This window comes from Mastacembelus armatus, chromosome 16, assembly GCF_900324485.2.
Source record: "Mastacembelus armatus chromosome 16, fMasArm1.2, whole genome shotgun sequence".
Lineage (NCBI taxonomy): Eukaryota > Metazoa > Chordata > Actinopteri > Synbranchiformes > Mastacembelidae > Mastacembelus > Mastacembelus armatus.
This window is the reverse complement of record NC_046648.1, coordinates 20,024,367-20,050,789: the sequence shown is the minus strand read 5'-3', so window position 1 is coordinate 20,050,789 and position 26,423 is coordinate 20,024,367. Positions and strand designations below refer to the sequence as shown.

At 39.0% G+C, this 26,423-nt stretch overlaps 1 protein-coding gene across 2 annotated transcripts in view; it reads left to right on the top strand.

The window, feature by feature from the left end:
* LOC113136337 (mannosyl-oligosaccharide 1,2-alpha-mannosidase IA) overlaps positions 1 to 26,423 on the top strand; it is a 151,211-nt gene that overhangs the window by 111,882 nt on the left and 12,906 nt on the right. For both annotated transcript variants that reach the window (XM_026317049.2, XM_026317050.1), the window contains exon 5: positions 22,995 to 23,089. In XM_026317049.2, coding sequence (XP_026172834.1) covers positions 22,995 to 23,089 — 95 coding nt within the window. The remainder of the gene's footprint in view (positions 1 to 22,994; positions 23,090 to 26,423) is intronic.

The following is a 26,423-nucleotide window of genomic DNA, read 5'->3' as shown; positions in this document are numbered from 1 at the left end:
GAAAACTTGAGCTGCAGAGTCAGATGCAGCATCACAATGATATGAAAAATAGTCCACTTGGGTCTAGAAGGCTAAGTCTGTCTTATTGAATTTCATTTTAGCTGATTAATATCCCCTGCTGTCCCCAGAACAGCAATACACCACAAATTGCTGCAGCTTTTCAATTCCAGATGTAATTGAGTGTGTGTTTTTCATGAAGCTGCAGTGGCCATTAATTAGTCACATAAAAGCAGCACATTAATTGTGGGACAGGTTAGAAAACCAACTTGCAGTAATCAATTAGAGTGTAAATAATGAATGAATTTCCCTGTTTGCTGCCTGGGGAAGTTCAATTATTTATCATTCTCTCTTCTTCCCTAGAGGAAGCTCCACATCTGCGTAATAGCACAGGTAAATAATTGGCTTAGCATGTTCACCACAGATGTTTCGATGTGCAACAGCCAACATCAAGCCACTATGCACACACACAGTACACAGGTACATGTACACACACATATTATCTCAGTCCCACGCAGAGGTGGTAATGGATCTGTTTTTGTTTTATATTTATCGTAACACAATTAGCTAATGGGCTTGGCCTTTTAATAGTCGTGCAAGCAGAGATTTGGAAGCGACAAGTGTGGAGGATGAATGGCCATCAGGGCCGGGCCAGCAGCTACTTTCTCTTCCGCGCTAACAAATAGCCCCTTCCTGACTTAAATGTATCATTACAGCTGCAGCGCATGTCCCTTTGCTCACTGTGTGGGTAATGGAGCCCAGAGACATCTGTCTGCTGAGACATCCTTCCATTGTCAATCAAAAGAACAAGTCAAGACAGCGGTCCCTGTGAAATGCAGTGGTGCTATATTCTAAAAAATAGTGCACAAAATGTGTTTAAAAAAGGTACACTGGGTTTGTTCCAGCCTTGTGATGGACTGGTGACCTGTCCAGGGTGTACCCCTGCCTTTCACCCAAAGAGAGCTGGGATAGGCTCCAGCAGATCCCAGTGACCGTAGTTAAGGAATAAGCAGGTATAAATGATGGATGAATAAATAAATGAGTTTGTTTGAAAGTTGCAGTCATTATCATAGGCTTACCTCCTTGTTTTTATTTTTGTTCCATTCCTCTCCTCAGTTTTATCTTCTTTAGTTTCACTGTTCACGGCTTCAAGGTGTGTCAGAGAAAAGATGGGATGCAAGCCACCTGTCCCCCTCGGCCTGTGGAATAGCCAGTGTGCACCTTCCGCTTAGGGAGTTCATACGTTGGGTGAACCTCACTTGTTCTTTTGTCTCTGTGGGCAATTTAAGATCACATGCAGTACACCATAAATCAAAAAGTGATGTCTAATGAAACAAGCTAGACAGATGTGTGCCCTCTTTAAGATTTTTGCTCCCTTTACAATAACAATTTCAGTTATGGTACCTCTTGAATCTGAATTTATGGGTTTTTTGTGGCTGCATGAGGCAGAATCATTCATATGCTGGGTCATTTGATTTGCATAGAAAGCTTCCATATGTACCCTGACACAAATTTAGAATCCTGTTTTTAGATGTAAACTAAAGAACCCCCCAGCCCTCACAAAAAAAAGAAACTCTTTTTATCTGTCTTTATCTGCTAATGTGAATCTCATTGGCATTTTTTGCTTCAGACCACTGGGATGAAGGGTGAGATTAAATAGACTTTTCTTCTGCAATTTCCCATGATTGATTGTGCTCCGGTGACCTGCACTCGGAATTATGATTCATACTGTGAATTCATTCACTTGATTTGATTCTAAGCATGAAATGCTTTCGGTACACTCAGCCCTGTGGTTTGTGTCTTAGGGAGCAGCAAGTCTGAGTATGGCCATCAGTTGACTGATGGCTCACCTCTTCTGCTGTTGACATGCAGCTTGTGTCATACAGCTCATGATTGGCCTGTGTAACTGTGGTCTGCAGTCTATACTGTCCCTGTGGGTGGTCTGATTGAAGTCAGAAAACACATTTAGTTATGGCAGGCACAGATCACACTTTAATGGCAGCAAAAAACACCCTCCCTAGGAAAAACGAACGTGCCAAAAAAAATCAATCTTGAGTGTTTTACAACTGTGCTTTTCAACAGTCACTGCTGAGCTTCTGAATGAAATTCGTCTATCACAACCCAAGGTCTAGTCTTACAATCTTGCTGCCTAGTCATGCAGGAAATACAATATCTGTAGTCATGCTATATAAATCCTTTATTTCCAGCTAACAGTTGTAGTGTACAGTACATGTGTTCTTTTGAAGTAATTTGCAAAATCACATTTACTGCTACCCATTGACAATTTACAGCTCATGGTGCTGCATGAACAGCACAGGTGGGAATAATATAAACTACACCTGTGGGGTTACCTTTTTTCAGAGAGGTGTGGCTTCAACTTTTTGGAGTCCTAGTTTGATTATTTTTATCTATTGCTGTATATTTAGGAAAAAGCTAAAATTATTAAATCTGTTAATTATTTCTTTTTTTTTCTTGCAATAATTCCCAATATTCAGCCTAAATATTGTAGCCAAGTGTCAGGATTTAAAGTATATGACAGTAAACTAAATATGTTTGGATTTTATTGTTTAAACAAACAATCCGAAGAATTCATTTTGGCATATCAGTAAACAGTGAAGGCATTTTCACTGACATCTTATGATCCAAACATTATATTGAAAAAACAAGTAATTGCAATGAGAGTCATCGCTATTTGTAACACTAGAGTAAAATTGTGATAAACTAAGCTGAGATTATTTAAAAACAGTTACATTATTGATTAATATTACTGCCACTGATTGTAGTGTTTAGTCATGGTTTATAAAATGTCATGAGAGTGGCAAATGCCCTCTATGATATCCTAAATATTCAGTTTACTAGTATAAAACTATAGAGAAAATCTGTACATTTTTGCATTCTCAACACAATACAATATATGTACAGTACTGTGCAAATGTTTTAGCTACTAAAAATACACAGGGGATGTATTTTAACATAAATTACATAAATTGTGTTTAACTAAACTAAATAAACTAACTTCATGCCAAATGCAGTGAATGGAACAAAATGTAAATCTAATCAGTATTTGCAGCACTTCCCTGCAAAATCCAGCAGCAGTTCTCTTTAGTTTGACCTGCACACAGTTTCTCCTGGTACTTTGCAGCACCTTGAAGAAGCTGCTGCCGTTATGTAGATTCAGGCTGTCCCAGTGTTTCTGTCTTTTTATATGAGCCCAGACTGACTCCACACTGCCCAGATCTGGGCACTTTGGGGGTCAGACCATCTGCTGCAGGACTCGTGGTTCCTCTTGCCTCTGAAAATAGTTCTTCATGAACTCCAGTGGGTTGTTGACTTGTTGCTCTGCACAATGTGCTGCACAATGAACCTGGGATCAATCTGCCTAAAAACAGTACTGTATATCATAACATAATGCAAGCCAATACACAGGCCTTACTGTTTTCTCTGTGGCACAACCAAAGTCATACATTGTATGTCCATCCACTCAAGTGTTGGGATGATTTAATTCTACATGCAGTGTCATGCTTAAATGTTTTTTTTTAATTCCTTCCTGCATCAAATCCTATTTGCAAATTCACTTAATGCACTACAATAATTTATCATACTCTGACATCAAGAATATGTAGTGAGTGTAAACTGCTTGTTTAATGTTTATGCAGCCCTCATTTGTCCTTCATATCATATTTCTTTGCTGGATGCCTCTTTATTATTTGCTTTGCTGCAGTCTAATTTCCCCCATGTGGATTGTAACTTTGATCTTCTACCCTTGGGAGCCTCCCAGTATAACCTGCTTTTCTGTGGCTGGAACTTGAGAACCTTGTGCATAAACATTTTACTAGTAGTTTTTCTTGTAAAAAGGAGTGTTAGTCATTTATTGTTCACACTCTGACTTTCTAAGATAGTCTGGAAAGCCTTTCTTCTTTTTTTTTTACCCTTAGTAAATTGCCGCTGTATGTGCATGACATTCATATCAGGGTATATTCAGCTTTGTTCTGTCCATAGTAATGTACAGGTGAAGATGAATTCTGACTTTACAAAAAGGATTTTGTATTCACATTCTCCAGTGACACGGATAGTGAGCCTATCACTCTGAGTAAGTTGGAAATAGGATTATTGCACATTCTGACAGTCGGTGGGTGAAAAGTTTGATATATTGGTTAATATGCATGCAGGCTTAAAGCCACAGTTCTGGGCCTGTTCCCAAGAGGAGAGGTGTGTAGATCAGGTATTAACTCTGCTGAAAACCCACAACTGCTCTTTACTAGAAAGTAGGACAACAGCCATCTTTGAAGGAAGGTGTTTTATCACCAAGTGACAGTAGCCAGATGGTAGATGTCACATTTAGAGGGTGCAACTGTGTTACAAATGAATATGACCTCACTGTGTGAGGGCTCCAATTTAGGCTTATAGATTTGTACACTGAAATTTCTATATATAAACTCAAAAAGTACACACATCCACAGCCCCATAAAAAGAGCCTACATGTAGGAAGATAAACAGAAGTGAAAAATTAATAATTGGTAGCCCATCTATATTTTTAAGCTGCTTTAGGGCACTGTACATTTGTACTGCTTGCTGTCTCTATTTCAAGCATTTGCAGTTTTGGTGTGAACTAAAGCATGTGTCACATGCATCTGTTTATCTAATGGGGTGCCTCTCTTCCATTCCTCCTTGCAAAATTTCTAAAAACTTTGTGAAGCAGTAACATGAAGTGCATGCATTAGCAGAAATTAACAGCAGAGTTTATTATGGCTTTGAGATAAAAAACAGTTTGCTTCATGTTTAATTCACTTTCTTTGGATGGCAGTTAGTGGGCTTTTAAAAACTATAAAACTGCTTGTTATGTACTGTATATAACAGAAATCCTTTGAAAATAAGTGTGCATTTGCTTAAGTATATATTTTTGTCATGTGGGTGCCTGTTTATAAATTGTATCATGAAATGAGTAAGAATCTAAATCAGTAAGGTGAAGTATAAATGATAAAATTTTAACAATAACAAACTCTTACTGGTTGCCTCCTTAGTGTGAGTCCAGTGTGTAACTACATGGGATTGGCTTCCAGCTGTTGTGGGTCAGATTAACTCAGGGAAATGGACTGATGTATCACTCCATTAGGGGCAGACAGGGGCTGCTGATAGTGGACACTCAGCTATTAAATGTTGTCATAAGATACTCCCACTTTCCTCGTTTTCCGCATATACACCACCAACCTCTAGCCTAAATTGCTTTAATGTGGAGATGCAGTTGATTGGCCTGGCAGAAGAATTTTGTCATCCACAAACACACATATATAGGTCTACAGCTAATGATTACTTTATTGGGTTTGGAATGAATAATTTATCCATATAGCATTACAGAACAGTGAAAAATACCCAGCACATTTCCCCATAGCCTGACATAATTAGTACAAATAACCAGAACCCAACCATAATTGATTCATCATCTGAGAAACTGGAAGAAGCTTATATGTTTCTTGAAAAAATGTTTTTTGTTTTATGTCACATACATTACACATACATAAGCTGGCAGGTCCACAGCCCTGTGAATAACGATACTGAAATTAGGATCAAATAACAGAAGATTAACAAATGAGTAATTTACCATAAAACTATACTCTAGTCTTGAAAATGTCAGATTCATCAATTCATCAATTTCACTTTCTTTCTCAGACTATTCCAAATGTCTGAAGTATAAAACATGCTATATGTTCATTTCATTTCTGTCTATATTCTGTCTATACATTCACTGCAGAGAGCAGATTAATGTCCTGTGATCTGAGATTAAGTTATTAAACCGCCAGTTAACTTTCTGTGGATCGACTGTTTAATTGATCTACATTCTGTTGTTTACTCAGACCCAAAGTTTGTATCTTTCTCACACGTCCACAATCTGGAGTGAGCACTGATGCTTACTGACATGAGCCTGCAACTCGAGTTGGCAGGTGTCAGTGAGATGTTTCCATTAAGAGTGAAATCATGAATTTGCTAAGCAGGAAGAAGGGTGACAGGGCAGAAGTTGGGTCAAGTGCTAGACTCAGTTCATTCCATAGTAAACACTTCTTGGTTCTTGGTTCATCTTGTAATTTCACACGTGGTATGGTGCATTGATGGATGGATATTTACATTTCTGTACTCTGTTTCCTTTAAAGCCATAACTGAACACTTTGTTTGTGCAGCTGTAGTAAAAAGTAATTGAGTGTAGCCATTCGGACAGTCTGCAGTTTTATAATTACTACAGCAAAAGCAGGATTTCTGCCACCAATTACCATAATGGTCACTGTTATTCCCCAAAGTACTTGTCTTAGAAATTAACATGACCTGATAATCAAAGTGGTAAAAAGCGGCGTGACAGTGAGTCAAGCCCTTTTCCTCCACTCCATAGCCTGAGGTCTGTCTGTATCCACGGCAACCTGAAGGCAGAGCATAATGCGAGATGAAGGAAAGTGGAAGCCAAGAGATGGGGCATATTTGTTTTGATGGCTTCACGTTGCAAAAAAGAAGGTGGCGGCCATTGAATGTCTCTACCCATGATGCTCTGGGACACCTCTCTGCCAGCGGCTACTTCAGTTTCCCTTCTCTCTCCCACATTGTGGCATTTTCAGAAGTATTAAATATCCCAAACAAGAATGAATCGGCTTCATCTCTTTAACGTCCTTGAAGATTAGACTCTATGAGCTCTTTAATTCCTTATTAAATTCCTTATTATTTTTAAATTGTCTTGAAATATGAAGCTTGCCATCTTTTTTTATATGATGCCTTGTATGAACACTGTTCACCGTAAACACCTATTGTTGATGCAGTCAGCAGAATTGCACTTTGGTATGTAAAATGAATCTCAAACAGTTGTTCCGGATGCGATCGAGGTTGTGCAAAGTCGGTCTAGGTAGGTGGTCATGTTGGATTATTAGGTCATCAAAATATCACACCAAACAGAAGGCTGCTGTTCATTTCCTGATTCCAACTCATAGTTAGTGTTTGTTTTTAAGAAATGCCAATAATTGTTCAGTCATGTTCAGTCATGCTCAGTTCCTGATTCCTAACCAGTGAAACTATGAACACCAGGTGCTTTTATTACATTGAGTCCAAGTGGAATAGAAGAGTGTTGGATTCTTTGTGTGGATATTTCCTCTTTGGATACAATCGAGATTTGGGTCTACAGACCTGCAAATTAGTTGTGCTGAAAAACTAAAGCTAAAATTATAGAAATGCCAGAAAACCCGAAGGGTGGGAACTGCAGGTGTAGAAGAACAGATGTAAAATGGGTGCCTTAAAATAAACAGTGAAATGTGCAAGCATCACCTCAGACATGATCATTTCATCAACCTGTAATTACATCCCAGGAGAAAACAGGAAACATCACTGCTGTTCCAGCCGACTCCACCTGCTTCCTCCACATCATTGCTTGAAAGTGAATCCAGTGCACGTCAATTCTCCGTGGTCAATTCCACCACTGTTTCTGCTCCCCTAGAGCTCATTTGCCACCAATTCCTCTTCCATCATCCAAACTGTTTTTGGAGGCCGAGATTGGGCCAATTCCAGCTAGCACAGCATTTCATTACAGCCAAAAATTGAACACATGGTGACCTCTGCTCAGCTCCCCATTCCCAAATCAGGTCAAGGCTTCCTTTCTTTTCCTGAGAAAAAAGATTTTTTTATATTCTTTAAAGCCAGCTGTGTAAGAGCTTTGGCTGCACAATCACTGGTCTCATAACATCAATCAGAGTCAATCAAGGTGTTCCCCTTTAAAGTTGCATGCTAATTTGATCCTTAATGAACCTTATCTTAGTATGATTTGGTCTCCTGGTCTATGATTGCATTGATCAAGTTAACTTGTGTTGTAACCCAGTAGGGGAACATGTCTTGATTTGCCGGTCAGATGTTCGTGGGGAGAAAATGTCGTGATCGCTTCAAAGTGGAGAAGTTGGCTGAAACCTGCAAAGGCTAGTAGTGAGAGGGCAGAGAGCCAGTGTAGTTGGGCTGGGAATTGCTTTCTTTTGATGCCAAACAGTGTTTTGGCACCATCTATATTCTCACATTCTGCCCATGGAGCACGGACATGGAGTCTGGCATTCACTCAAGGATTTGCACAGAGGGGGGGAAAGTTCTCTGTCTCATGCTTTTCCAATTCCCAAACTTTTGACCCCACCCCTCAATGAACTGGCAGCAGCAGTGGTGGAAGATATTTTAAGATGGTTTACTCAAGAACAGTAGCAGTGTCACAATATAAAAAAATACTTTTATATTCTGAAAGCAGACCTAAATATATCGTATCTAAACGTATGTCAAGGTGCTCTCTCTTTTTACATTGTTGTATCCATCCATCATTTATCCTGCTAAAGATACACTTTAGATACACTTTATTATTACCTATAGGATAAATAGACGTTTTTCCTTGCATCTTAAATGACTCATACCTGTGTTGCATTCATAAAATAAAAGGTTTGACATTGCAGAGTAAACCCTGTCCGACCCCGGGGGCCATTTTGTGTCGAGTTTCCATGTTTTCTCCATGTCTGCATGGGGTTTCTCTGGTACTGATTACAGCATTTCTCCAACAATATAATTACAGTACAACCTTAATTTGTAATGTTGAAGTGACTATATATATAAAATATACATAAAAATATTTTCCTCTTAAATACAGTAGAACTAAGCACTGAAGTAAAGTTTGTGTGCATCATAATTATGCTTCAGTGTTTCAAAGCATGCTGCTGTTTACCGCTGGTTGGTAGGATTTGTTGCCTATCTGTAAGGGTGGCCAGACTGAATTTAAGAATGTTGTTATCGAAACAGTAAATGTTACCTCTTTCTGCCCTGAGAAATAAAAAAGTGAGTAGGACAAAAATGCAAAATTTACTGAACCATTCAGAGCCACCTATGTGCAGTAAAAAAAAAAAACAGACCAGTGTCTGTAATATTGAAGACACAGAGTAAACTAATGAAAAGGGAAAAAGTTAAAAAGAAACAAATCTTTCTTTTTATATAATCAAGCTATAACTGTGAAACTGTGCACCCAGGGTGCTGCCAGACACTCCACTTAAATTGCCATTTACAGGTGAAAACAGCTTCTCATCTCAACACACTTGTCTGAACCCAAACATCTAATGGTCTCTAGTGTTTTTATACCTTGACTTTTTAAGTTCTGTCTGTGTCTTCTAATTGGGCTGTTTCAGATGATGACAAATTGGTAGATCACTGGTTAAGATGTAGTGAGAGGGAAAAACAAAGAGAGAAAGAGAAGCCAAGTGACAAACAGCCACAGTGAGATGGTTTGCAGCTGCCAAGCAGGTAGCTGCCCTCACAATGTGACTCATCTGCCACCTCAGACTGGGTGCACACAGGGGCTGCCAGCTACTACTGGTCCTGGTTTTGTCTATCTCACACATTTTCCTGCAAAGACAGGTGAGCTTTTCTCATATGCCACTGCTTTTTGAAATAAGCTGTAGAGGTGCCAGGTGCTGCTGAAAAGAAAGAAAAGAAAAAGAAATGTTAAGCCTCCTGTGCGGACATTAAGGTGGCAGGAGTGACAGCATGCCTTCCCAAGAGACACCTTGACTATGCTATTGTCACCAGCGTGGCTCCAGCAAGTCCCTGCAGCCCTCTGAACGTAATACAAGCTGACCAGCATCCTGCACTCTCAGCGTCAATGGACACAGGTGACTTATTAAGGGTGACAGAACCTATGACTTGTCCCCACAAAGCCTGGGTGTCCTGACTATGCTGAGACATTAACAAACAGCACTCTGCATGAAGTGCTCTGCCCGTTACTGCTGGCTTGGGTCCAATAAGTGAAAACATCACACCAAGGTGACTTTCACAAGGAGCCGACTCGTCTAGTGAAGTCCCTCTGTGTCTCAGCAAAGAATATGTGCACATCTATCTTTGAATGATCACTTTTATTACCGTGACAGCAGTGCTTCAGAAACACATCCATCCTCTCCTGTGCAGGATTTTCTGTGTTCTTACAAATAAATAATTAGTAATGTGTTAAGCTGATTGTTTTCCACACAACAATAATAACATTTAAACATGTAGATCCCACCCAGGGACAATGGCTGATTCACAGAACAGCTCTGGTGCTCAGATGTGACAAATCCAGTCAGAGCCCACATGCTTAGGAGAACTGAAGTAAGATCAGTGTTTTGGTGGCTCATCAATTGCAGATTGCAATGAAACCACAGTGTGAGCTTTTCAGCACCCTGTGTTGTTCTGCCTCATTGTTGCCTGTCAGGGTCAGTCCCGATCACATGTGCACGTTTCTACTCTGAGCCGAGGACCGGTAATGTCACTCACAGATGGTGGGCTGCTTGTGAATTGTAGCATGATGGAGAATCGTGTTGGACGGTTGACTTTGTGTCCCTGTTCCGTGCAGTAACCAATTTTCTGGCCCCTTGGGGGCAGCAGAATTAACACATCATTGACATATCATTGTAAGTTTATATGATGAACTTCTTAGCAAACAGTTGCATATTAACAAATCTAGACACTAAAGAACAACCTCTGGTATTGTGGTTTTCTGGCCACCTGGCAGACTTAAAACCAATAGTCATCTGCCTTTGCTCTGTTCTTGATCTCAATTGTGGCGTCCGTCACTTTCTGAGGGGAATATGTGGTTGTTTAATTTGGACTAACTTTAGTGCTTGACTGAAAACAGTAAATCTAGAGAGAGAAACAATGAGCTGAAATTCCTTTAAACCAGCAGATTCAGATGATAATTCTTAGTAGGTTCACTGTTATTGTAAAATATTGGTATTGCTCCATATGTTTTTCACTGTCGAATCAGGCAATTGAAAAAAAGATGTAGTTGTCACCACAAGAAAAAAAGATGTAGTTGTATATCTTATCTGAGGCAGGCTGACAAATATGTGCTCATCCACAGAGGATATTGATTTAGTGTATCATGCTCAAATATGGCTTTCTGAACAGTTTGGCAGAAGTATCATAGTGGTGTGGAGCTGGTCATTCCTCTTCTGTCTCCTTTTTTTTTCTTCCGCTCATCCTCTTTCTTTTAAAATCTTGCACCCAAAGCAAAAAAACTCTATAGATTCATGATTATAGCTGCATGCACAGGGTTTTAGTCAAGGTATATACTGTGCAGTGTTTTCACTTGCTGTTTGATGATTTTCAGTCACTGTGGAACTTGCCATTCATAAACACCCTTCTTTTCCTCTTGTGTACATGGACACACCTTAATGAGCTGTTTGTGTATCAGTGCTGCCTGCTCTGCCACTCATTAGACCTGTCAATTCAAAGAATTGCAATTTTACAGGCTGTGCTGCATCAGTGAGACTCTCCACAAATAGTGTTTAAAGCACCTCTATCATTAATTAACCATTTTACCTGAAAAACAAAATTGGCGATGAGTCATTTATTATAAAATATTACAAATATAATCAATGCTTGTAGTTTTTATAGAATAAAAGTTAAAACAGATATTACAAATTGTTTTCCAGTAGAGAATAAAGTGAAGACAGCTTTACATGGAAACAAAGTGTTTTTGTTCTATATGCTATATTTATCAAAACTATCATTAAATGCATCTATACCATGAACAAAAACCATGCAGATTGCAAAAATATAGAAAAAAAAACTGAACTAATAATTAGTTTAATTCCATTTTCCATCTTATCATATCACCTGCCACCACCCTTAGGAAACCATGTGTACACTATCAGGGCCTGAAGTATGTGTAATGTATGCACATCCTCACTGAATCTCCTTTTTTTTTTTTTTATAAGTATCAGTTTATTTGCCAGAAATGGTCTGTGCCTGGTTTTCCTGCTCACCATCATTTACACATATGATTTGTACGTACGTTTTCCTTTTCTTTCCCTCTGCCATTTTTCTTCATGCTCATTTCCCTCTGCTCCTGCACTTCCTCGTTATCTTGGCGCTTGGTGAGCAGTAACATTTAATTAGCATCAAAAGGCCAAGGTCCATGCAATATCTATGAGCTCTGACATTTGTGGCAAGACAAGGATCCCTCCGATGACCCCGGGGCCTCACACATGGAGGGGTCTGGGGAATATCAGACACCATTACTCACCATCTTCTGAAATATTCAGCCAAGAGATACTGTATTCCAGTTCTTGTGGTAGGTCAGAACTCCAAGCACTACTCTTATGAACAAATGTCATATTGGCGATGCTTCTAGCTGTCTTTTTTTGAAATGTTGCATTGCAGTTTATTTTACTAGTTAGTGTGTTGACTCCAGCTGCGTAGGTCTGCCCGTTCCTCTTCACATGTCCAAAATGTGAATTCACATGTAACACACATTAAGTTTCTACACAATCAACACACACCCTGAGGAAAAACTGGACCGAACCACATTGGCATTTTCCAATAGAAATGCCTAAGGGCCAGTGACCACAGCTTTACTTAATCTCAGGTGGAAAAGCTACAAGCCTGATGCCCTAAAGCACGGCTCTGCTCTGGCATTGTCTCAGCAGGTGGACAGTCCATGCAGCATAATTGTTGCCCCTGCTATTTTCTAATACATGCTTACATGGGCTACATGCCTAGAAAACGTGTAACATAGAAAGTATGCAGAGATGGTAAAATAATGGCAATTTCCATGTAAATAAAAGGAAACTGGCTGTGGAGTATGCAGCAACCTGGCATAGTGCTGTAGTTTAATTATGAAATTTGAGGCAGTTTAATATTTTGCTTATATGAGTGACCTCCTTTCTTTTTGGGCTATATTGTATTTGTTTTTCTCACTTCCAGTGTCTGATTCCTGCACCTGGGTCTTTTGGCAGGAGTCAAGTAAATCTGTTCAGCTAACTTTATTTTCCCTTTAAATTGGTAAAGCACATTAAACCCCTAACAACAATCCCCTTTACTATCGAGCTGTGCGTCTGAATTTGAGTCTGGCATTGTGTTGTTGTCTGCCAGCAAGGATGCAGAGGAGTGGCAGCAGGATGGATGCCACCCCTCTGGTGAGAAAATGAGTGGAATCACAGCATTTTCCACTCAGCTGACACCCAAGACAGATGGAGCTAGCGAATACTGCAGCGCAGCCCCATTCGAAACCATGGCAACAGCGTGTATGCAGCAACAGGAAGCTTGCCAGGCCAATCGGAGATGAGAACACATCTAAGTAGGTCCTTGAGGTAGACTCATAGGGGATAATAGCCTAACGGATGGAGGGTGTTGCTGAAGGAATCCAGTGGATCCATCATAATGCTAGTGGAATATCAAGAGAAATATAACACCATGTGCGTCATATCCTAAAGGGGCGATTTGATATAGACGGCAACAACTATCATTATACACCACATGCAAAATGGCATATCATCAGGATGCCTCTATAGCACTGTTAAACAGAAGCTGACTAAACCCTCAAGACATGTCTACGGTTGATGTGTTTTAAGAGTTTCCAGTGTTTTGTCTGAAATGGCTCCCTCTCTAGAATCTGAATTCATCTTATTTTCCCTTCTGTTATTGTATTTCTGCAGTGTTGCCCATGAGGAATTTGTCATTTCACTTTGCTCCTCGCAGCAGAAGATCAGCTGCACAACAGCCTTACAAAAGGCTGGAGATTTGAGACTTGAGTACGATTGACCAGGCCCTGTAGCTGAATGAAAGCCAAAGTTTACTGCACTCACTAAACCACCTTGTTGATTTTCTCAATCTAGAAACTTTCTTGTACGCTTTTAGTTGGCAGAACTGTTATTCCCTTTAATGTGGTGAGCCGAACCCTCAGTATTAGCAGACCTCATATTTCAGATGGGGAGACAGGAGGTGTAATGTGGAAGGCCAAGATAAATGTAATGAAATATGAGAAACGTAAACAAGGGTGCAGCCCATTCACTAAAGTGGAAGTCAGAACTGTTTTGTAATGGAATTGGTGAATATCGAAAAGCTGTCGGTTTTCATATCAGACTGAAATTCCTGATGTTGAATGTGATCCTTACATAACCCAATTTTTAAATTCTCTGATCAATCACATCTGTCATATCTTCTGAAAGTCTTGCCTTGTCTGCAAGGCAGTGATTAATTTATGAAAAAAACAGTCAAACTGCCATCTGTGCATTTCCAGATGTGCTCCACAGCTCTGTAACACCTTTGTTATGACTCCCACTCTCTCAGATTTAGCAATGCATGAAAAAGCTAACCCAAGCATTGACAAAGGTACAATGTAATTGTATATATTACCATTTCAAATAGTTTTCACTTGAGCACTTCACTATATCCCCTTTCCTCAATCAAAAAAAAAATCCACTTTGACCTTGTAGGCCTACATTAAAGCTTTTCCTTTCTTTTAAAATATATAGTACTACAGCTTGCTCAGGAAATGTCTCCAGTAAAAAGTGAGCTGCTGCCTTTTGCTCTCAACCCTTTTGAAGAATTTGAGAAATTGAATTTCTGGAATGTCTTATTCATTTCAGTTTTCAAGGAAAGGCAGTGAAATTTTGTGGGTCTGAATGGTTGCTATCTACACTACAGTGTGTGTGCACTTTGTTAAGCTGAACTGACTTTTCAGACTATGGAGGCATGGTGATTATGTTAGTTTTTTTAAAGATAGATTACATAGAGTTTTTGTCACTCAAAGCAGAAACCACACTTAGGAGGCAGAGTGGAGTGAAATGACTGCTCTGTGCTGCTTTGGCTGACAGGCAGACCACCAATGCAGGATGACTATAAACTTCAGTGTCTGGATGCATGCTGTATGGCATGTTGATTTACAGTGGAGGCATACACATAAAGACATAAAGATTAGGCCAGCATCGGTCTCTTTTTGGTTTCCACACACATTCACGGTTGCTCCCCCACACGCATAGCTTCACAGCGGCCATATCCTTCACAGAGTCGAGTCTTTGATGAGACGGCCGATGCTTTAAAGCTCAGCTCTGCCATCGGGAGCTTTTAAAGAAGCCCCACTTCTCTCTCACACACACACAAACAACTTGCTCATATTGCCGACTGAGCCGCAGATCCATGCTAGGCTGCACAGATAACCCAAATCTGATCTTCCTCATCTTGCCTTGCCGCTTTTTGTCCCAGTCGGAGATTGAGACACGAACCTCCCCCATTCTCCCTCTGTTTGTCTCTCCCACTCAGACTGTGACTACTTTATCTTCTACACTTCATCCTCATGTGTTCCTCCAATTTCATTGCCACTCTCCTGCAATCCACTTTTTACATAGATCATGTTTCTTTTTCTTTCTTTTTTTTTTTTGTAAATGGACAACAGGTAGTTGCAGCATATTTGTTCTTTGGACGAACAAAAGGATAATTTCCCTAACTTTACATTGCATCAGCTTGCACTACAGAATGGCACTGATTCAACGTGTTGCACATATCATTTCTAGATAGCAGTGCTGGTGTATTGGTCTCCCATTTGGATCCAAAATGAAATATCTTCCTAGATCATGACATGATTTTGTAGAGACATTCATGGTCCACAGAGGATGAATCCTAATGACTTTTTGCACAAACTGCAGCACAAACACATCAAATATTTCACTTATCCAGTAATGCAGCTTAAACACTACTTCATGGTTTTTCTATATCACCAACATTTATTAGGATGATAAACATTATACCCAGTATATCACTATGTCCTTGTCATTGTGACTTTGTAGCTTTTCTTCTGACATCTCAGAAAAAGAGAAATTTTTTTAAAGACGTATTTTGCCAGTTGCTACTGTAGTTGATCATAAGGAAGCACACAATAAATATGGGAGAGTGAGTGGCTATGGCATGTAATAAATGCCCCTAACAAATGCACTACTATACCTTCTGAATTGAATGCTATACCCTCAGGGTGAATCTGGCAGTACTTTAAAATTTTAGCCTTGTACTAGATTTTGTTGTGACTGCAAGTTGCTGCAAGGATAAAAAAATGTGTGAAAACTTTAATCCATCACCCACACAGTCTTGCAATGTCTCAGCTATTTGCATGTAACTGACAGGCAGTTTCAGATAGTTTTTCTCTCGTAGACTTTAACAAGATCTCTCAGATTTCCTGCAGGTTTCTCAGGGAGTATTGTCTGTCTGTGCCCACACAGGAAGGTACTGTTACCTCTTCTGTCTGAGTCGGCCCGGAGGTGCCTGTTGCCCTCCTACACCAGGCCTAGGAGACTCTGTCATTGCCCTAATGAGAAGTGGACCTGACATTCTCTCCAGCCACTTCTCCACTGTGTATCCCCACTTCTTTCTGTCCTTGCTTTCCCAGTAATGATGGCACCTGGCAAACTGAAGGGTTGAATTATTGATGGGTCACTTGTCTGTCTGCCCTGCTGCAACAGGGAAGAATGGTCGTGTATGACATCTATCGATCAGGTATAAGAGTGCTAGGTCACAGGAAAGCTTTTTAATTTATTCACTGTAGAGCATTGAGAGCAAGTGGCACAGAGGTAGCTGATGGCATCCAGTTTTTTAACATTATTATCTCTCAAGGGGTAAAGACAAAGACCCACAGTATATGATCTAACAAGTGGCTCAGGGCTTCAGAAATCTAATGTGTTGAGTCTGCATGTATTTTTCCTAAAAGTGGTTGTCTTACCTCCACTGGACTTTCTTTTATTTTATGTAGCCATGCTATTGCACAAACATAACAACAACAACAACAACAACAAAATCTGAGAAAAACCAATAATCTGATTTCCCAAAGAAAAACTGAAGCATACACTGCCACTTGGTGGCTACTCAATAACATGGAAACATTTTATTGACGCTGAAATGCCCTATTAGTGATGTGATGTTCTTAAAGATGACAGGTAAGGTAAGATAAGATAAACTAAGATAAACTTTATTAATCCTGGAGGGGGAATTCAGGATAACTGTCAATCTTCACAAGTATCAATAATAATAATAATAAAAATATTAAAACAAATACTATTGTTGATATTAATATTGTTAGCTAATAACATAATAATATTATACAGTAGCATCAGTCAGCAAATGGTGAAATGTTTTGTATAAACCCAGTTTAGTGGGTCAAAAGGAAGGGTAGAAATTAGGGGCCAGCTCATGTGCTTGAGAGAAGAACATTTAAGCTGATAAACATTGCTTAACAATATAGCTATAATGTGGACTAATTTAGAGCTGCTCCTTTCCAGTGGGGGCTTGATTGAGCAGCCACCACTTGTTTGTTTTCCAATTTGGGCTTTGGTGGGTACTTCCATTTTACCGCTGCATTTGTTTTCAGAGAAGTCCTCATGTCTAATTTATTGGATCTGCTTTACCATGTTCGCCTGCCCGCTCTCAGACGATGCTGTGCTGCATAAATTATGCAGAGTACTTTTCGTTTCTGACATTAGGGTTGAGCAGTTGATATGGGACTCTATGCTGCGAGTTAGTCGACACTGTTCTATGTGACTGTGCTAGATTTGCCTGCTGAAATGGTGAAAGATCTATTGCATGCAGAAAATGAGAGCTTCATGGGATACAGTCAAAATTCACAATGAAATCGTAGCTTCGACAGAGACACACATTACTCTTCCTGAGCTTTAAACTTGTTGAGCCGTGGTTGAATGAGGGTGCTGTGACCTGTGGACTCTTCTGCTTCACTGCCAGCTTGCACCAGCAGCTTGTGAAATGGAGAACGAAATCCATGTACGAGAAAAGGGTTCCTCCTGTCAGTCTTGTCACATCAACCTGAAAGGCTAGTATTCCTGTAGAATATGATTGAAGCTGACCTGTAATATTTCTTTCAATCAGTTATGACTGTGCTCAGAGTCTAAGATATCCGTACAGTCTCTGTTTCTTTTTTAATATTCCAGTGTTCTCCTGCAAGGCCCATAAAAATACAGAAAAGGATCCTAATAATGATCAATGCCGCTGGGAGAGAAGCTAAACAACCAGGTACAGCCACTGCTTATAAAGAATCGACTTTTAGTTCCACTCACCTCGCACTGAGCAAATGAGGTTCTTATTATGGCCTCAGTAGAATTAAACCTCAGGCATCTTCAGTCTAGCAGGAATGAACAATTTTAATGTGTATGTGTGTCTTTATGGCTGTGCACACATTTTAACTCACATCATAGAACTAATATTTCTTAGAAATAATAGACAAACACCCAAAACACAGCAGGCTGCAAACACAGCCCAACAGGTGTACAGTTTATTCCACAATGAAACCTAGACTTTTATTTTCCATTTGGGAGCCTGCAGATGGCAGTTTCCAGTGTGAATGGGTATGGTATTCCAAAGTCCTATTTTTGCACTCAAACTTAAAATCAGTGCAAATACAACAGTTGCGTGTCATAAAGTATCAGGTGTATATATAAAGAAAACAATAATCTCAGTATGGTTACAACACAAGGTTTTACATAACATTTCTACTTTCTCTTCTGTTGTTTTATTTATTATAGTCAATATAATATTGTGTAAATAACAAATTTTAGAGTAATTTATTTGTTTTTACTAAATAACCAACTAATTTAGTTAGTTTATCCGATTTTTTTACACCCACTATCAAACAGTGTCTAAATCTGGCTTCTCACATTTGAAAATTGTCTATTTTAATTCATCTTATGTGGCAGTACACCTAATACCTTGACGTTTTTGGACTGCTGATTGGACAAAACACGACATTTAAAAGCTTTACCTCGGGCTTTAGAAAGTTCTGATTGACATGCTGTAGCATGTTTTTTTTTAACTTATGGATAGAGCTGACAGCCTCTGGAGCCTTTTTAGCTGCTTTATAGATTTGGTTTCAATTAAGAATAGAAGCTGTACTCTGACATTCAGAACAAAGAGAAAAGATGATGAGAAAATTACTCTGGACTTGGATGTTTGAGAGAGAGAGTGAATGAGGCAGAAGAGTGTAGTTTGCAGATCTGTGTTTCTAAGCTGCCAAGGAGGATTTATTTATCTGTAGTCTAAAGAAAATGCATTTTTCTTCTCAGTCAGGGTACATCAGAACATCAAAATGTCACCCACTGAGTTTTTAGATTTGGTCGCTATTGTTGGAGCACAGGAATCTTAAGTGACTTCAAATGGCCTGTTCTCACAGAGCCAACTGATTGCAGAAAAATAACTGTGCTGGACTTGTATGAAGACTTCATTATACATGCATTCTGCATGTGCTTTGGTCAGAGAATCAGAGGACAGAATCAAGGAAACCACAAACGTTCAAACTGCAGATATGTTGTCATGACACTGTTGCTTACCATCCAGTTCTTATTTTCAGCAGATCAGGTTTTCTGTCTGCTTTTTCTTCTACATTTCTGTAATATGAATAAAGAGCAGGTGATGGCAGGTATAAAAAAGACCGGGCTTTGTTCTCGCATTAAAAGCCCACATTTTCATTGAAAATCAGTGACACTGTCTGTGAGTTGTTTGTGCAACTGAATTTCTGTGACTGAATACTAAAACACATCTGCAATCACCAGCTCCTCACCTTATTGCCACATTATATTTTCAATGTAATGGTCACCTATTTAATCAGACTTGAGAATGTGTCATAAATGTGAAGAAGAAAGGAAAAACAGGTGAGACAGTCTGCCTTGGTTGTCAAACCAGGAATTATTCAAAGCACTAATACAATATGATTTGGACACTTATCAATGATTTGTCTTAAAGGAAAAAGGCTGGTGATATACAGTGTTTGTGTTATTGGCTACAAATGTGATGAAAACATGAAGACTATCGTGAATTGATCTTACTAGCATATATTATTTATTTAGCCAGGGTCTAATATAGCTTATTGTTTTGTGCCCTACCTCCATTGTTGCCCAGAAACTATCAAAAGCACATAAATGAGACACACAGATTCAGTAAGGGATATGTCCCGTTATTAAGATGAATACTGTGGTTTATTTTGCATTTGCAACTATACCTAGATGTAATTTAACTGTTTTATTTCTAAATGAAATAATATATAGCCTCTTTTTAGAGGTACATGTTGATTAATAACACATGGGCCTGTGGTGGTAAAGTCTAAAGATGCATTGTTGATGTTGGTCTTTTCATAATATTTATACAGTCATAAGTCAGACATGTAGAGAGCTAAAAATGTTGCCATGACGCCGATAAGGAAGAGTGCATAGGCCCATTTTCCTGTGTCCCTTGTTCCCTGAAGCTTGAACTGAGAGGTTTTAATGGTAAGCAGAAGTGGCAGACCGAGTTTCTCCAAGCGCCTCTCTACTGGGCTCTGATGATGTTGCTGCGGGAGAAAGGACTGCATGACTGATGCGTGTCTTCAGCAGTTAAGAGTTGATAGAAAAACCATTTGCGTCCAGCATTTTATCCGACTTCAAACTGAAAGGAAAGAAAGCGGCCTGTGGGCTGTCACATCAGATCTGTATTGCTCTTTGCTGAGTTTCCCCAATTCTGCTGTTCTTATCAAAGAGACAGAGCAGGTAGAAAATACCAACTGTTATCATAACTAATCTTGGAATTTACTGATAGCTTTGCATTACTGGATGGATGGGTAAGCAGTGCAGACACACAAAGTGTAATTACAGTAGCACTTCAGTATTAAAGCTTATATGCTGGAGAAGGCACAGGAGAGCAGCAGCATGTCAATGAAGACAGATTTATGGACCCGGCCTTCATTTAGTTTGTGTGTTGTGTACAGTAAATCACAGAGCAGATGTCAGCCAAATGGGGTTTTACTCTAATTAGTCAAGTAATTTATAAACAAGCAAACAAGAATAAATCACTATAATATAATGAACTGCCCTGCTTCATGACTGTCTGTTACTTGATGTAGGAGTGTGCGTTTAGGTGTTGCATGCTGAGGAATAAAGTGTAGTTGTGTGTATGTTTGTGTTATTTAAATGTAGACGATGACATTAACAAAAACATATTTCTGTGTGTGCATGCACATGCACATGCATATACGCGTGTACATGTGCACGTGGGTAGGCTTCTGGTTTGCTTAAGCATTAGTGGTGATATATGAGGCCGATGAGGAGAGCTGAGACCAGGCGCAGGGTCATTGGTGCTGGGCTTAATAGAACAGAAAGCTGGGGGTGGAAACAACAAGAAAGTAGCACACACTTATATCAAGAGAGAGACTGTTCTGCATTATTCTGCCAGTGTTACACCATGTGGGCCCCATCCCATCACTTTCTGACGGAGTGATGTAGCCAGAGTACCAGCAGCCATTGTGTTAGATTCAGAAAGTGAATCTGGCTGATACTCTAAGATCAAATCCACAATGTGACTAATTTTTTTCTTAAAGTATATTAAAATATTTTCTTACAAACATGTCTCATATTGTACATCTCAAATATATTACTGCTGTCTCAGTTTAACTCATACATACAAGGACTTTGCTTGTCTGTTAAATTATACATAAAAATAATTATTTGTTTCATGATTGATGGTTTATGTTCACTAGTTAATAAAACAGTGAATAATATCAATCCCTGTTTCCTAAAGCCCAACAGGATCTCATCAGATGTCTTGTTTTGTCCTAGTAACAGTAAAAACTCAAAAGTAGCTAAATTATTATAATGTTGAGACAAGAAAAAGCTGCATATTCTCACACCTAAGCTGATAATTCACCAGGGTTTGGCATATTTGCTTGAAAGTAATTAATCAAGAATAAGTCAGTGGATCAGATAATGAATTAATTGACTACATGTAGATCAAGTCCATATTATCAGCAAAGTCATGACTTAAATTTAGAAATTTTTGCTCAAGGTATGAAAGAACCCGAGTCAGCATTCAATTTGATCACTCTTCATCTCTTCATGAACAGCGGCAATCATCTTCTGACAAAATCTGCAAACAGATTCATGCATGCATACAGATGGCAAAAGAAATTATTTTCCCATAAAGCATCTAAGGACTTGTCATTATAAACACATACCAGTTGTTTTTAAGCTGTGAGGATCACCTTCCCAAAACATGGGATCATTGAGGGTGCTGTGGAGGGAGGGCCATCAGTGCATGTGGAATTTTACTGGTAATTGTAGTTTGGCAGTTTGAGCAGCAGCGGCAGATGTGGCACACATCTCGCTGTGGAAATGAAGGTACTTGTAAGCCATTATTACCCAACTGCTGCAATTTGCTCCAGAGCATTCTCCTCAGAGTCATAACACAGTGAAATCTTGACACACAGATGTGATGTGTATATTTTTAGATTCTTTGTAATTTGCACTTTCGGAGGATAGCATTATTTTCCATTGCCATTTCCAAATAAACATCCATACTGTAAATCAGATTTAAAACTTCTATAACTGCAGAACCTCATTTTAGAATCATGTTTTTTTTCAATCATGAACATGAACTAGCTATTTTTACGTTAATGTGTGCATTGCTCTTGGTATACTTTTAATTTGACAAAAATTTAATCGAGCAAGTCATTATTTGTCAGACTGACAATGATTGAATGACTGACAAGGGTAACAGTCCACATAGCAAAAGCCAGTGGTTTCTGCTTAACTTAGCTACTTAGCTGCAACTTATTTTATCCATTTTCTCTTCATCTTCCTCAGGTTTTCAGCTGAGTCTCTGCTCTTCACATCACTGCCACGCTCACAAACTCTCTTTCCGATGGCACTTTGTCTTCGCCTAGACTCTACCGTTCCTCCATACCCAATCTGTCTCCTCTCAGTCACTTCCTCTGCTCTCTCATATCTCAGAGGCTTTTTCTTCTATGAATTGCCTCTGCTCTGCTGCCTCAAACTTTTGTTTTTGCTTCTCTCATGGTCAGGGTTTCAACATCTTACTCCACTGTCTTTTTTTACCAAACATTATTCCCACTGACTAATGGAGGTTGGTGGTGAGATGATACATTATGTTGAGGATGAGTGGTTTTAAATAGACTGTTGTAGATTACCTTGGTGAGATGCTTTTAATCCAGTTGGAGTTTTGCTGTAGCAGATCTTATGTTTCATGTTGTTAGTTTTAGAGGGAAATGTGTTGTACTATTTTTTAAAATGGTTGAAGCAGAACTGGGGGAACTCAGCACAGATTATGTATTTTATAAAATATATCATTCCAATCTTACATGTTTAAAAAGCCGCTCATAAAACACGCACACATGTTGCATTGGTATTGTTAATAGTTGCCTTCTTCTGTATTTTTTTTCCCAGTTGTTCAAGAATAAAGCGGTGGAGTTGGGAGAGAAGCTGCTGCCTGCCTTCAACACGCCGACAGGAATCCCCCGGGGAGTCATCAACCTGGGGAGGTGAGTCTCAGCAGCTGCCTTCAACCTCCAAAAGTCCTCTGTCCCTGATAAATGAGGATGTCAGATCATCATGATGCCTCACATTTATCAGTGTTCATATTTTATTTCAAAAACATAAGTCTGACTTGCACATAGTCAACAAATAGGAAAAAATCCTAATACGTAATTGAGCCCTCCTTTTATCCTGGTTAGAAAGGACGGTACAATTTTCTGTGAACTACATGGAAATTAATAAAGAAAATTGTCAAAAAAATGTCGAAGTATAAATAAATGTGTCCTCAGTCTGAGCTTTATATTGTCAATGACATTTGGATAAGAATTAATCGGTGGTCATAAACACATCATATGCATAATATTTGCATGTTTTAAATGAGTTGTGTAAATTTCTAATTTGTTCCAAACCATTACCTTTCTAATCTAAAATCTTTATTGACACGATCTTCTTAATGCCGTGGTCACGCAACACAAATTCAAGCTATTTTACTCTCGTTTAGATTTGGGGTTTATCCTCTTTAAGCAGAAGCTAGCTAGATAACAAATGTGCCTGTTGTGTTTTTGTCAAATGAAAAGCTTACAGGAACAAAAAACATTGATGAATAATGATAACAGCACTGTGTATCGGTGACTCTGAACGCTGGCCTACAGTGTGCAAGTACAGCCTGACTTTGCCTTTCACCAACACACAGTACAATGCATGAAGAGCAGGGGAAAACTTTACATTGCACTTCAGTTTTATGAAGTGTACTGTGAGACTGAATCTAACATATTATAGAGCTATTTGATTGAGGGAAGTAATTTGTTTACCTCACATATAACTGTCAAACTCTTCCTATGTCAATATGCTGCCCTCTTCCTTATTTCCTAAGATTCTTCCTGGCTCCTCTGTCTTCCACCTGCTACCAATTAACCCAGCAGCCAGGCTGGACAGCTGCTGGCAGATTTAATTACCTTATTCTACAGTTATTTCCTGCTACATTACCAGCATGGGTCTGTGGTACAGATGGTCAGGAGGAATGACGGTGCCCATAGTGTGGTCATAGAGTGATGTGCGGACGCATAAACAAGACCATCCACACACAAACAAATGTGTGTCTAGATGAGGATGTTATGCAATAAGCTTTCTATGGAAAAGACCTTTTACTCTGTATAGATAAACCATTTATAATGTGGCAATATTAGTATAAATGTTTCTTATTGTACCCAGTTTTATGTTTTATTGTCATTCATAGAAGTAATGATGTTCAAAAACATAATGAGAGATCAAATTGATTGATGTGTGTCTGTTTGTGTAGTGTTTTACATCAAAGACAAAAATGATTTTAGCTCTTCTGTTACAGATAATGCACAAGACGTCAGTTGCCCCAGATCATTACATGTGATAGTGATTTTTCTTTTTTTATATGCTTTGGAAGAGTGTGCAGGTGTATTTGTTAGAGGGGGTGAAAAGATTAATGGATGGATGCCAGTGTTGTTGCTTACCAGGCAGCAGTCACGTGGAGAATAATCTCCCGTCCCCTCCCCTCCTCTAAACGCACACAAACACACTGCACACCACATGCACCTCTGCTTTGATTCTCAAATTGATTCTTAAAGGAGGAATCATTTGTGACTCGAGCCAGAGCTACTAATGATGTAGCCCCCAAACTTTTAATGGTTGCATTCATCAGAGCAACAAACACTTTGATTTCTCTCTGCCCTCACACACAAGCCATCTCCCACCTTTTCTTCCCGGCATCTTCTCCCACTTATATAAATTCAGTTCAATTCATTACCGAGTGTCTGCTCTTCCCCAGGATCTATTAGAGGATATGTAAAATCATTCTGCCTCAACTAATCAAAGCGCACATTAGTGTACTGTCTGAAATCACATAGCTTTCAGAGAATTAGATTTGCAAAGAGTGATATTTGTCACACTAACTTGAGGAAATAAAAGGGTGTACTTTCTGATTTTGTTGTTTGGAGCTATATAACATTTTAAAGTTGACATATAAACATCAGTTACAAGACGCAAATATATTAGGTGATGGCAAAGAACATCTCATATATCTTTGATTAATTGCAGCTGAGAAAAATCTGATTTGGCATAATGTATTTCATGTTTTGTTCTGTTAACTGAAAATATATTAGACAAGTAGCTGTTTAGTTAATTCTTGTTTTGTAGTGGTGGGTGGTCTAACTAGGAAAATACCAAAATTTATATGCTGTATAATTAATCCATGAACCTTAAAAATATGTGTATTCACATGATGTTGTTGTCCATTCTTCTTATGTTCTTGATATAAACCAGTATTGGATTAACATTGTCAAAGACACACACAGTTGTGTCACCTTACTGCAGCTCATGGAGCATTTTCACATGACTAAAGATTATTTTCATTTTCATTATCATGTAAAAACAGATTATTTCGAACATGGTTTTTCTATCATTTTGAGGGCATTTGTGGTCATTCTTGCTGGAGAGAGAGATAAGTGTGTTCTGTAAAGTTGCAGTAAATCCTAAGGTATGTGTCGTGACATTGACAAACAGTGCCATTTTAACACTAATTGAGGCAATCTGGTGCTAATGGTTTTAAAGTAGCATAGATGCCCCTATGAGATTGAAAACCTCTGGTCTATAAAAAAGCAGACCCTGGGTGATGTATTCAAAAGATATTCAATTTGCTATCACATGAGACAAGGAAAAGAACAAAATATTTCTTTTAGAAGCTAAAACCAGCAAGTGTATGGCATTTCTACTTGAACATTTATTGATTTCATTTTTATCAGTTGCTAATTGCTTATCGACTATAGTGCGTTTCAGTTCGGGGAATGACACATGGTCCACTTCTGATGAACCTGGGCTGCATGCAGCTGAAAACCACAAAGGACTAGTCGCTAATAGCTAAATGTTTAAATAGATCATTATAATTTGAATGAGTGAGCTAAACAGAACTCTGGAGACAAACAGATGGCCATTGATTTCCATGTGAGCAGGAAATAAAAGCAAGAACCAAGAGTGTCTGCAATAATGCATTAAGAGCCTGAGTACAGAAGGTCTGAAGGTCAATCAGGCACTCAGTTTGTTTAACTTTGTTCAGCTGCAGCACACTGAGTATCTGATGTACAGTGTGGTAACTTTAGGAGAATCAGTCCTAAACAAGCTGCGGAAGAACATACAGTATTACACACAGGATGAGAAGCAACTTTTTTTATTTTGCATATTTATTTCTGTTATCAGATTTAACCTACTTTAGTCTTCTTGTCTTCTGGTGGATTTCCAGCCCAATGGGTTGTTTACTTAAACCTGTATTTTAATCTGCAGTTGCTGATAAATGACATGAATCTATGTACTGTA